The sequence below is a fragment of the Neofelis nebulosa genome, chromosome 12 (genome assembly GCF_028018385.1).
Source record: "Neofelis nebulosa isolate mNeoNeb1 chromosome 12, mNeoNeb1.pri, whole genome shotgun sequence".
NCBI classification, from domain to species: Eukaryota; Metazoa; Chordata; class Mammalia; order Carnivora; family Felidae; genus Neofelis; species Neofelis nebulosa.
In genome coordinates, this window is record NC_080793.1 from 20,636,247 (window position 1) to 20,649,496 (window position 13,250).

The 13,250-nt window shown below is 47.3% G+C and overlaps 1 protein-coding gene across 5 annotated transcripts in view; it reads right to left on the minus strand.

Moving 5' to 3' along the window:
• Positions 1-2,056: 2,056 nt before the first annotated feature.
• Positions 2,057-13,250, minus strand: part of ZNF618 (zinc finger protein 618) — a 180,379-nt gene continuing 169,185 nt past the window's right edge. For all 5 annotated transcript variants that reach the window (XM_058694421.1, XM_058694420.1, XM_058694422.1 and 2 more), the window contains 2 exons: positions 5,088-5,189; positions 2,057-4,417 (listed from right to left, as the gene is read on the minus strand). In XM_058694421.1, coding sequence (XP_058550404.1) covers positions 2,901-4,417; positions 5,088-5,189 — 1,619 coding nt within the window. In that variant the 3' untranslated portion in view covers positions 2,057-2,900. The remainder of the gene's footprint in view (positions 4,418-5,087; positions 5,190-13,250) is intronic.

A 13,250-nucleotide genomic window follows, 5' to 3' on the forward strand; every position in this document is an offset into this window, starting at 1 on the left:
AGGAGGCAGCCCCTGGAAACAGCGTTGAGAGTGTCCAGTGGCATCCACCTTAAACCTGCAGAGCAAGCCAAGCCCGGAGGGTTGGAAAAAAGAACAGAACGGGGCGGGGGGGAGGGGGGGGGGAGGTGGGGACACATAGGACTTCATACCTAAAGTTTAGTTAACTAGACTTCTTTGAATTTTCACTCTGGAGGCCAGATATCCCCATGTTCCAAACAGAATGTGGAGTGCTCTAAACGCATTATCTGGGCTTGGTCTCTGATGGCTTTGCAAGAGAGTAAAATGTCTGTTTTCTAACTAACTGGCCCAAACATGGGGCAACGGCGTAACCACTCTGCCTTCAGTAGAGGGAGGACGGGCTCCGAGGCTCTGCTCCCACCAACCACACCAAGTGGGCAACTCTGATCCTCCTCGTGCAGTTCAAAGGGCCAGGTCGCGGACCCTCCCCCAGCAGCAAAGCAAACCCGGAGGGGCCTTTTGCTGCAGGATGCATCTGTCACTCTTCAGCAACCCTGCAGCTGCCTTCTGGAATGTCCTCAAAGCTCTGATCGTAAGGTCTGCTGATGCTCCCACGCTCTCTAGAAAGCGCCATCAGGTGACTGTCCAGTGCAGATGGAGGCTCTTCTGGTGACGTGACCCAATTGGAAATGGGGGGGAAATACCCAGAGCTTCTCCAGGAGAGGAAATGGCACATTGGTTCCCGAGACCAGGGCTTGCTGGAGCGAAGCTTCGAACGGCCCACTTTGATGCGTTTTAGTACGTCCAACACTTGGGAGGGGAAAGCTGGGTTAGTTCTCATGAGGTGACGTGAGCGGGCTCGGCCCCCAGGGACACTGTTCTGGCCTATAATCCCAAGCCTTCTTGAGTCTCTGAACCAACTCGACTTCCCCATCTGCTACGGACCCGGGGATGGGGATGTTGTACAGTGCTTTTTGGAATCGAGGTATCTCACGGCTAAGTAATGCTTTATTAACAGGAAGGGACGGAGTGGAGTCAACCCTCAAAATGGTAAAACGTGCCTTTGCAGAGTCCTCCGTGATGGTGGTCGTTCTTCGCCCGAAGCCCTTGGCGTAACCATCTGTGTCCTACAGGTGTGGGCACTGGGGGGACAGGCAGCCACGGGCACGTTACTCGTGGAGAGGTGGGGTGGGGGGGTGGAGTACTGACCGTGACAGAACCACCTCTTATAAGGGCAAAGGGGCCACCCTCTTGCCATATGGACTGAGTGTGTAAAACGTAAATTCCTCGTGGAGAGAAAAGCCATCTTTCATAGCCTCAAGGGGAATGTGGTCTGATAATGCCATTCTACCTTCAAGACATCAACTGTTAGGCCCACAAGGCACCGTGCTCAACTACTGTCCTGGAAGGAGGGCTGAGGCCCACATGGGGAACCCCAGGCTGCGGGCAATGGAACCACCGGAATCCCTGGGGTCCTGGGGAGGGGGGAGGGGCCGTGGGTCCGAGGCGAGACAGACGTGAACATGGGTGGACTCAGGAGTCCCTGTGGAGCCGGAAGTGTCAGTGACGGGGCGAGTAGTGTAATGCACTCTGGGTATATAAATCAGACATTCGCAGTACCAAACACAGCGAACCAGGAGGGCGGGCCTTCCGCTTACATTCAGGAACACTCCCAAGCCACATGCTTCCCTATGGCTTCCACCGAACCCCACCTCTGTGAAATCCGTGACTCCAACCCCACTCCTGGTTCCCAAACAGCCAAGCCAAGTACGTTCATGGTCTTGGCTGTTCAAATACATGAAAATGGGACTGTACAGGGAGGGCTAATAAAAACCTTAGGATACTGAGTATACCACTGAGATGAGCTAGTTTACAGTGTGATTTGAGGAACAAAAAGGGCAACTGGGGAAAAAAAAAAAAAAAAAACCTCCAAAACATAAGTTACAGACATTCAGTGCCTCCTAGCAGAGTCTAAAATCAAATTTGAAGAAAAAAAAAAAAAAAAAAAAAGTTAAAAACTGCTAAAATGTTAGGAAAAACAATTATTAAGGAGTGGAGACAGTATCTATACTTCTTTAAAAAATGGTTTTTTTCTATCTTATATTAAAAAGCAAAAAGTCAGCTTTATATTCTTAAAGTCTCCTTTCCTGATTTGGGGAGATAGATAGATGTGTTTCTAAGGCGGCTGCCCTGTGACACCCAAGGGTATCTCGAAGGCAACAGCTCAATGCCCTGAAGGTGAACGAGAACAAAGTCCAGTGCAGAAACTGTCCATCTGATGCAGTCTGGAGAATCCATGGCAGAGCAGCCGGGGAGGGGTGGGTGCATGAGGGTCAGGAGGGCGTGGAGGGGGGAGGGGAGGGTCGGGAGGGATGGGTGGGGACCACGGGGTCAAGGACAGAGAGCGTCAAGTCACTTCAGATCTCAGCTGCCTGAACGTTTTACGACATCAGCTTTCTACCAATCTGCACACCTGAAAACGGAGTCTTTAAAGCCCCCTCACTGAGAAAAGGAGGTGAAGCGTCTTCCCTCTTTCCCACTCAGCTTTCCTGACACACCCAGTTTAATGCACACGCGCCCGCGAGCAGGCACGTGCACATGCACCAGGGCTGTGTGTGTGTGCATGCGTGCACAGAGCTGCCGTGGCTGCGCAGACGAGCACGGGGCCCCCACGCCCCACACCCAGGGTGCACGTGCTGGGACACGTCCACACGTGTGCGGGTGTGCACACACATGCACACACACACTGAAAAAGCACTTAAGTTTCCAGGGGGCATTTATAATGAGGTCCACAGTGTTTAGAACTTAAATTCCTTTTCTTTGTTTGCGACAGTGTTGTGTGTGTGTGTGTGTGTGTGTGTGTGTGTGTGTGTTTTCCTAATGTTTCTCTTCTCTTTTTCTTTTCTTTTCTTTCTTATTTCTTTTTGTTCCGAAGTCAAGTCTTAAAGCATGTTGGATTTCAGAAACATGAGTTTGTTCATATCTTCCGGACTGAGCAGTCGCCTCCTTTTGATTAGAAGCGCTTGCTCACACATATTTACACACCCGCTCCTGGCCCCCACGGCCGGGACCGCGAGCAGCCAGAAGGCCAGCTTGGCGAGTTTCGTGTGCTTTTGGGTAACGCACGACCAGTACTGGAAGAGATCAGGGGTGGCCTGGAAGAGGGGCTCCTGCAGGTAATCGTACACTTCATTTTTCCCAAGCCGATCGTCTTCCTGAGCTGCAGGGTTCTCGCCCGCGGTGGAGCGGGGCTTCTTGGCGGAGGGCTCGAAGTCGGCCTCCTCGGCCCAGGACTCCTTCACCTCGTTGATGAGCTCGCACACCTTGCCGATGATCTCCTCGTGCTGGTAGGGCGGGACGGGCCGCAGCTTCTGCTGCGGGTCCAGGATCATGGCCACCTTGTGCGCCGGGTGCACTTTGAAGTTCTCCTTGAGGGCCTCCAGGAAGAGGTGACACAGCTTGCTGACGGTGCCCGCGTCATTGGCCTTGGCCGTGAACAGCTTCTCCAGCCTGACGTAGGTGGGCAGCACGAGCTGCAGGGTGGGCTGGCTCTCGTTGCTCAGCTCGATGACCGCCTGCTTCACCGGCGTCAGGATGGCCGCCAGGTTGCTGAGCAGGTGCTTGTTGAGGCTCTGGATGAGGTTCATCTTCTTGGCGCGGCTGTAGAACTCGCAGATCTGCTCGTAGCGCTCGTGTACCAGCAGCAGCGAGTCCGTGACCGAGTTCCAGCAGGGCGGCGGCGAGGTCTCCTCGAGGGACCCGAAGGTCTCCTTGGCCAGGCCCGTGGAGCCCGCCAGGTCCTCGCACACGTTGAGCAGCTCGATGACCTCGTGCATGCTGCGGGCCTGCAGCGTCCGCTTGCTCAGCACGCTCTGCACCACCGAGTTCAAGGCACAGGCTGAGCAGCGAAGGCACATGCCGGCCTTGGAGAAAGCGGACGCGCTCACCCGGCAGTCGGTCACGTACACTGTCCTGATCTCGGACATCACGAACTCCGACAGCACGTTCTGCACCCAGTGGTGCACCAGGTCGCCGCTGTCGCGAATGTCCGCGCCCTTCACGCCCAGCACGTAGCTCTTGATGTGGTTGCCCTCGGCCTGGTAGGCTGTGAGGATGTAACAGGAGTCGGGGCCGACGCTCTGCGAGTGGCAGGTGACACCGATGCCCAGGCAGGCGTTGCTGCCCAAGGCACACGTCACCTTCACCTTCACCTGGTTGTACATGCGGGGCAGGTGCTTCAGCGCCAGTGTGTTGAAGTTGCCCAGGATCTCCGTGACCGAGAAGGCCCCGTAGCGGGCACCACTGTCCACCAGAGTCTGGGCCAGTTTCAAGAACTCCTTCCCACTCACCACGCTCAGTGCGCCCAGGTCAGCGCACATGACCCTCAGCAGCCGCTCTGCGATATTCTGCCGCTCCTTCTCGGGGATCACGCTGTTGGGTGTTAAACCGCCGGTCATGGCTGGCAGGGGACACAAAGAGAGACGGAATTCAACTCGGCATCTGAGGTTCCTTTCCCTGGCAGCAGCCTGCCACTCTAGGCATCTAGTGTTTGGAATTACGAGTAGGTTTCCTCTGGTACACAAACTGGCGGTGCTGGTGGCCTTTGATGTGTGACGGTCTCGCGGGAATGATGTTCTAGCATCGATTAGTAATGTCTGCTGTGAGCACGGGAACAGAATACAGCAGCATGTGTATAACACACGTGCTACATGTGTCATTCACCTAGACCTTCGAGGCCAACTAGTCTACCTTCTTCCTCGATATAGGAATTGCCTCCAGTAAAGGGATCTCTAGTGAATAAAAACAAGGAGGCCACGGTATCAGGAAAGAGCAGCCAGCAGAAACTGAGGCGACTGTGATTCCAGTTCTGACTCTTATCGCTATTATGAGCTCTCTGACCACAAGAACATCACCTCCTCTCCCTGGGCTTCCTTCTGCCTATCCCGTGAGGCCACGATTCCCACAGATGAGGTCTGAGGTGTGTAAGAGCTTCGGATGCGGTCTTGCATCATCAGGAGAGGCACAGGTGGTGGGATGGGGGGCAGAGGGAAACGATGGAGCAGGGGCTAGGGAGGGGTGCCTAGGGCGACCTGCGCGAGCCCCTGGGCTCTGGCCTGGGAGACACCTACTGTTGTTGGCGCTGTTCCTCTGGGCCTGCGGTTTCCACTTCTCTTCCACAACAGCAGGTGGCGATCGGGACTGGTTGGAGGCGATGTTGTTCTCGTTGTCTGCTGCAGGCACAAAAGGGGACAGCGTGTGACCCTGAGGTGCAAGAGGCTCGCCAACTAACAAGAACTACAGCGTGGCGGGTGAAGTAAGTCCAAACCAGGCTTCTAGGACCCAGGCCTGGGTCCAAATCCTGGCTCCTGTCCAGACAATCATCTTGTTGTCCGCAAAGCCTCACAAAGCCTCAACTCCGTCACTTGAAAGAAAGAGGATGAGCACAAGGACGTGACCCATGTGCTGGAGGGACTAACCAGAGAAGACGCAGGGAGAGACCTGAGCACAGGGCTGAGGGCACAGCAGGTGCACAGGGGGCGGGAGTCTGTCCGGGAGGCCCCACACCCACACACAACACACATTCGAGCTCAGAAATGTGCGAGGGCAAGGGGGCACCTGGGGGACTCCATCAGTTAAGTATCCGACTTCAGCTTAGGACATGATCTTGCAGTCTATGGGTTCAAGCCCCACGTCAGGCTCTATACTGACAGCTCATGCCTATTCTCCTCCCTTCATGGCTACTCCTTGCCATTTTCATACAATAAATTTTTTTAATGTTTATTTATTTTTGAGACAGAGAGAGACAGAGCCTGAGTGAGGGAGGGACAGAGAGAGAGAGGGAGACACAGAATCTGAAGCAGGCTCCAGGCTCTGAGCTGTCAGCACAGAGCCCGATGTGGGGCTCAAACCCACGAGCTGTGAGATCATGACGTGAGCCAAAGTCAGATGTTTCGCCGACTGAGCCACTCAGGAGCCCCTATAGGGTAATTTCTGAGTGGAAAAGGTCTGAGTAACATGCCTGTCATTACAAATGGCCAGACAGTCTTCTGTCACATGACATACAATAGGTTGCTTAACTACACACCACATGCTGAGTTTCTGGGCTGTTTCCAATATTACTGTTCTGCTATGAACTCACCTGCCTAAACTGATATTCTAATATTGTTTCTCTGTGCTTTTGTTGTTGTTATGGGTTTATTTCCCTGAAATATCATGTTACAGGTAGAATCACAAATCTGAGGATATGAACGGGTCAGTGACACTTGTTCAAGGTTGCCGGACATCTTCCATCCTTCTCAATTAAAGGCATCGGGCCTTGGAGGCCAAGGCCACAATTTTCATACTGAGAGAAGAGGATACCCCAATATCTATGTGTTCAGCCCTGCAGGGCTATTTAGGAAGCTCTAGGATACCTACTGGAAGGAGCGTATTACAATCACTAGGGCAGGTGGATGTGAAGACTGTAACAACAAGGGAAAAATGCATAATGAAAAGGGAAGATCTCATCACAGTTTTGTACACATTATTCATATATGCATTTGAGACTTGCAAGTCAGGTAGCAAACAAATCTATGCATCAAAAATAGACGGGGAGGGGACTTTCACTTCCACCCATTAAGGACGACCTGCTGTGGTGGTGGTTCATCAGCTACAAGCAACTGTGAATACTCATACCGCTGCTTTCAGACAGGTAAGCCGGAAAAAGAAGAACAACTGTGGTAAAGCAATAGGATGGCCCGGCTTGCCTGAACACCGTTCCCAAGCTGCAGCACGGGGACAGGGAACTGGCACAGAGCCCAGTGGTCTTGTGGATTTGAAGAGGCAAAAATCAATGTTCAGAAGGCCCAAGGGAGCTAGAATTTACAGGGAAAAGTACCAGAGAGGAGGGAGTTACACATAGAAAGCTCCGGAGACCTTCAGTAGGGTTCCCTGGAGTCTGCTCAATACTCACCTGCCCCAGCATAGGGTCAAATTCCATAAGACTGGGGAAAGGATCACGAGAAAGCGGGGGGGGGGGAGGAAACAAATTGCATTCTCTTAACCAGAAAGGAGACCTCAATGCATAAGGAATAATGAGGGTCCCCTCATTATGGGGCAACATTAGCCATAGATTGAGGGTGGCACTAGACCTACCCTAATACGAGTCAGCCTCCAAAGTACCAAGGTGGTCCTAAGTAACTAAACTGTAAACCAGAACAAAGTTCAGTGCTTCTTCAAAATCTAATGCCTAACAACATAAAAATTCACAGTGTCAATTATCCAATGAAAAAGCATCAAGCATTTGAAACAGCAGGAAAATATGACCTATCGCCAGGAGAAAAACCAATCAGAAGCAGAGCCACAAAGGACAGAGATGATGGAATCTTCCAATAAGGAGCTTACGGCAGCAGTCCCAAATATCAGAACTGTGCTCAAAGTCATGAAGGAGAACATGAATACCATCAGGAGAGCAATGGAAGATGTGAAACACCCCAAACAAAAACTAACCAACCCAAGTGGAACTTGTAGATATACAAATAAACTGTATAGTTAAAAAACACACAGTATAGGATCGTGGGTGCCTGCATGGCTCAGTCGGTTAAGTGTCCGACTTTGGCTCAGATCATGATCTTGTGGTTCATGAGTTCAAGCCCCATGTTGGGCTCTGTGTTAACAGCTCAGAGCCTGGAGCCTGCTTTGGATTCTGTCTTTCTCTCTGCCCCTCCCCGGCTCACGTTCTGTCTCTGTCTCTCTCTCAAGAATAAATAAGCATTAAAAAAAAACAAACATACAGTAAGAAATAAAAGATCAGATGCCACAGAAGAAAAAACTCAGTGAAGAAAGAGCAAGAGAACTACCCAACATGAAAAACAAAAAGGGTAAAAGGCTTAAAATAAATGAACGGATCATGGACACTATCAGTTTAGTATACATACGTAATTGGGGTTCCTTTTCTTGGGAAAAGGAAAATAGATAGAAAATAGATAAATACAAAAGAGAAAAATAATGAAACTAAAAGCTGATTCTTTGTAAAAATAAAGAAAATGGATAAAATTCTAAGCCAAAAAGGTTAAAAAAAAAAGAGGGCACAAATTATTAGTATCAGGAATGAAAGAAGGGGATAGCAATACATACACAGATATCAGAGGCATTAAAATGATTATGAACAAATTTATGCTAATAAACTCGACCACTCAAGTGACACAAACACCCTAAAAGATACAAAATACTCAAATTCACTCAAGAAGACACAGATAACCTGAAATAGTCCTATATCTATTACAGACATTGAGTTCACAGTTAAATAACCAGTTACAAAGAAAAATCCCATATGGGTTCACTGGAGAATCTGACTAAAGATTTAAGGCAAAAGCAATACAAATTCTACACCAATTATTCCAGAAAAAAGATAAGAACATCTCTCGATTCATTCTATGAGGCTGGCATTACCCTGATCCTAAGCTAGAAAAAAAACACTGCAGGTGAAGAACTATATATAACCCAATATCCCTCATAAACATACACATAAACATCCTTAACCAAATATTAGCAAACTAAATACAGCAATATAAAAAATAATCGTGACTAAGTGGAATTTACCCCAGAAACGTAAGCTGAGGTTAAAAAAAGAAATCCAATCAGTGCAATTTTCCACTAAGAGAAAGTAAGAAAAGGGGCGCCTAGGTGGCTCAGTCGGTTAAGCGTACGACTTAAGCTCAGGTCATGATCTGTCTGTGGGTTTGAGTCCCGCATCAGGTTCTGTGCTGACAGCTCAGAGCCTAGAGCCTGCTTGGGGTTCTGTGTTGTCTCCCTCTCTCTCTGCCCCTCCCGTGCTTGCTCGCTCTCTCTCTCTCTCTCTCTCTCTCAAAAATAAATACAAATTAAAAAAAATTTTTTTTAATTTATTTTTGAGACAGAGCGTGAGCAGGGGAGGGGCAGAGAGAGAGGGAGACACAGAATCCCAAGCAGGCCCCAGGGTCTGAGCTGTCAGCACAGAGCCTGACATGGGGCTCGAACTCACAAACCATGAGATCATGACCTGAGCTGAAGACGGATGCTCAACCGACTGAGCCACCCAGATGCCCCCCAATTTTTTTTTTAAAAGAGAAAGTAAGAAGAAAAACAACCTCCATAACCTCCATGGATATACACGCACAGTAAAATGTGACAAAATTTAATACTCCCTCAGGACACAAACTCTTAGGAAACCAGGAAGAGAAGGAAACTTCTTGAACCTTGATAAAGGAAATCTTAAAATAATAAAAAAAAAAGTTTGCTGACTTGATAGAAACAAAAAAGATTTTAAGGAAATACTATGAACAATAGTATTCCAACAAATCAAATAACCTGGATGCAACAGACAAATTCTTAGAAAGACTTAAACTACCAAAAACCAACTGAAGAAATAGAAAATCTGAACAGACCTAAAGAAGAAGTTTGATTTATAATCAAAATACTTCCCACAAAAAGAAAGGAAAGCGAAGTCCAGAGTCAGAAGGTTTCACTGGTGAATTCTAATCGTATGTTAAAGGAATTTGTCACAAATTCTTCCCAAAAATAGAAGAGGAGGGGATGTTTCTCAATTCATTCCATGAGGTAAATATTGTTCTGATACCCAAATCAGACAAAACAATTACAAGGAAAGAAACCAGAGGCCACTATCCGTTATGACTACAGACACAAACATCTTCAATAAAACAGAGCAGACCAAATCCAGCAATATATATAACAGATTAAACATCATGAACAAGTGGGATTTATTTCAGGAATACAAGGTTGGTTCAGCATACAAAAATCAATGGAATATGCCATATTAATCCTAACAAAAAACCAAAAAAAATCATCATCTCAAAAGATGCAGAAAAGGCATTTGACAAATTCAATACCCTTTCACGATAAAAACAATCAGCAAACTAGGAATCGAAGGAACTTTTTCAACCTGACAAGGGGCATCTATGAACAACCCACTACTAACATCATACTTAATGGTTAAACACTGAACACTTTCCCTCTAAGATCAGGGACGAGACAGGAATATCCATTCTTATCTCTTTAATTCAACATGTATCAGAGATTCCAGACAGGGCAAGTAGGAAAAAATAATAATAATTTAAGAAAGCATCCAGATAAGGGGCACCTGGGTGGCTCAGTTGGTTAAGCGTCCAACTTTGCCCCAGGTCATGAGCTCATAGTGCATGAGTTCAAGCCCCACATAGGGCTCACTGCTGTCAGCGCAGAGCCCCTTCAGATCCTCTGTCCCCCTCTCTTGCCCCTTTCCTGTTTATGCTTTCTCAAATTAAAAAAAAAAAACAAAACAACAACCAGCATCCAGATTGGAATGAAAGAAAAAAAATACATCTCTATCTGCAGATGACGTGATTGTGTACATAAACAACCCTATGGAATCCGCACACACACAAAACTATTAGAACCAGTAAGTAAGTTTAGCAAGGTTGCAGGAAACAAGATCGACATATATGAAAAAGAAATCAATTTTATTTCTTTATACTAGCAAATGAGCACCCCCCAAAATTAAATTAAGAAAAGAATTCCATTTTGTAATGACATCTAAAAGAATAAAAGTAAGAGGTTAGAGTGGGAGAGAGCCAAAGCATAAGAGACTGTTAAAAACTGAGAACAAACTGAGGGTTGATGGGGGGTGGGAGGGAGGGGAGGGTGGGTGATGGGTATTGAGGAGGGCACCTTTTGGGATGAGCACTGGGTGTTGTATGGAAACCAATTTGACAATAAATGTCATATATTGAAAAAAAAATAAATAAAAGAATAAAAAAGTTAGCAATAAATTACAAAAGAAGTGCAAGATTTGTACACGGAAAACTAAAAACACAATTGAAAGAACTCAAAGAGGGGCGCCTGGGTGGCGCAGTCGGTTAAGCGTCCGACTTCAGCCAGGTCATGATCTCGCGGTCCGTGAGTTCGAGCCCCGCGTCAGGCTCTGGGCTGATGGCTCGGAGCCTGGAGCCTGTTTCCGATTCTGTGTCTCCCTCTCTCTCTGCCCCTCCCCCGTTCATGCTCTGTCTCTCTCTGTCCCAAAAATAAATAAAAAACGTTGAAAAAAAAAAATTAAAAAAAAAAAAAAAAAAAGAAAGAACTCAAAGATTTAAATAAATAGAAAGACATTCCATGTTCATAGATTGGAGGATTTAATACTGCGAAAATGGCAATACTCCCCAAACTAATCTAGATTTAACACAATCCCTATCAAAATCCTTGCTGGCTTTTTTTTTTTTTTTTTTTTTTTTTAACAGAAATTGACAAGCTGCGCCTAATATTCATGTGGGAATGCAAGAGATGCAGAAGAGCCAAGTCAATCTTGAAAAAGAACAAAGTTGGAGGGCTCACACTTCCTGATTTCCAAACAACTGCAAAGCTACATTATTAATCAAGACAGTGTGGTACTGACACAAGGACATACGGACTGATGGAACAGAATTTGGATTTCAGAAATAAACCCTCACACATACGGTAAACTGATTTTTGATAAATGGGGGCACCTGAATGCCTCAGTCGGTTAAACGTCTGAGTTTGGCTGAGGTTATGATATCACGGTTCGTGAGTTTAAGCCCCACATCAGGCTCTGTGCTGATAGCTCAGAACCTGCAACCTGCGTCGGATTCTGTGTCTCCCTCTCTCTCTCTCCGCCCCTCCCCTGCTCTCTCTCTCTCTCAAAAATAAACACACATTAAAAAAAAAGTGGACTTCACCAAAATTTAAACTTCTGCGCTTCAAAGGACAATATCAAGAAAGTAAAAAAGACAACCCACAAAATGGGAGAAAATATTTGCAAATCGTGTATCTACAGAGGTCTTGGATCTAGAATAATGCGTAAACAACACTGGCAATTCAATACTAAAAAGACAAAACATTTAAAAATGGGCAAAGGATCTGAGTAGGCATTTCTCTACGGAAGATATCCAAATGGCCCATAAGCATGACAGAACGTTCCAGGTCATTAGTCAGCAGGAATATACAAATGAAAATCACAATGAAATACTGCTTCCCACGCACTCGGATGGCTAAAACAAGAAGTCCGGTAACTGCAAGTACCTTGAGCGAATGTGGAGAAATCAGACCCCACGGTCTGGCAATTCCCAAACACGAGTGATCATGTGACCCCGAATTTCCACTCCCAGCGATATACCCAATAGAGATAAAAAAACACATGTCCACACAGAAACGTGTATTTGAACGTTCACAACAGGTTTGTTCACAATAGCCCCAAACTGGAGACAACTTCGATGCCCATCCATTGGTGACTGGATAAACAAACTCTGGCATATCTAAACAATGGTGTACTACTCAGAAATAAAAAGGAATTACTGATAACACAGAACATGGATTGAACTCAAAAGTACGCTGACAGAAGCCAGACACAACAAACGAAATGCCATATAATTCCATTTATATAAAATTCCAGTAAAAGCAAAACTCTGGCAAGAGAAGCAGAGAGTAGTTGCCAGGGCTGGGGTCGGGGAGGAAACTGGCTACAAGGAGGCAGGAGGGAACTTGTGGGGTGGATGGTGAACGTGATACATCTTGATAGATTCAATGGCTACCAGTTGTCAAAATGATCAAACCGCACTCTTAAAACTGGTGAACTCCATTCATGCACATTATATCTTCATAAACCCAGTTTTTAAACAACGGAAAAGAAACCCACTGAAAGAGTAACAACAGTGGTTAAGCTCTGAGTAGTGAGATGATGGCTGATCCTTCACTTGCCAATTTCCCTGCCAGGTTCCCAATTTCTTTTAATGAGTAGATATTGCATTTAAAAGGGGGAAACACAAGTTTGAAAATGGAAACCAGCAGCCGTCCTTGTGGACTCTCTCCACCAAGGGACAGGGGTTTGAAGGCCCCGGCTGTGAACCCGGCTCTGCCACGGCTGTGGGGTGTGAGCTTCAGCTAGTCACTTCAACCCTCCGGGCCTCAGTTTCCCCTCCTCTTCCAAAATGCTGAGGTTGGGGCAAAGCCCCAGGGTGATTTCCTCATTCTCTGCCTTTTTGCAGGACCTGGAATCGAGATGACTCAACCTAGCAGTGGATAACAACGTCTGGTACTAGCTGACTAAAAAAACTTTTTTCTCCATATCCCACCAATACTGCTCCTGACGTGGGGGAGGTACTTGGTAAATGCCCCCCCAAAAGCCTTGATTTATAGCTTGAGCTGAAAATAAGGTGGACTCGGTGTGGCTATCCCCTAAGTACCACAGACGCACACGCACACGTGTGCCCGCATCTGCTCGCGGCCGGGTGCCAAGCCGGAATCAAGGCCATATCCCGGGGAGGGAC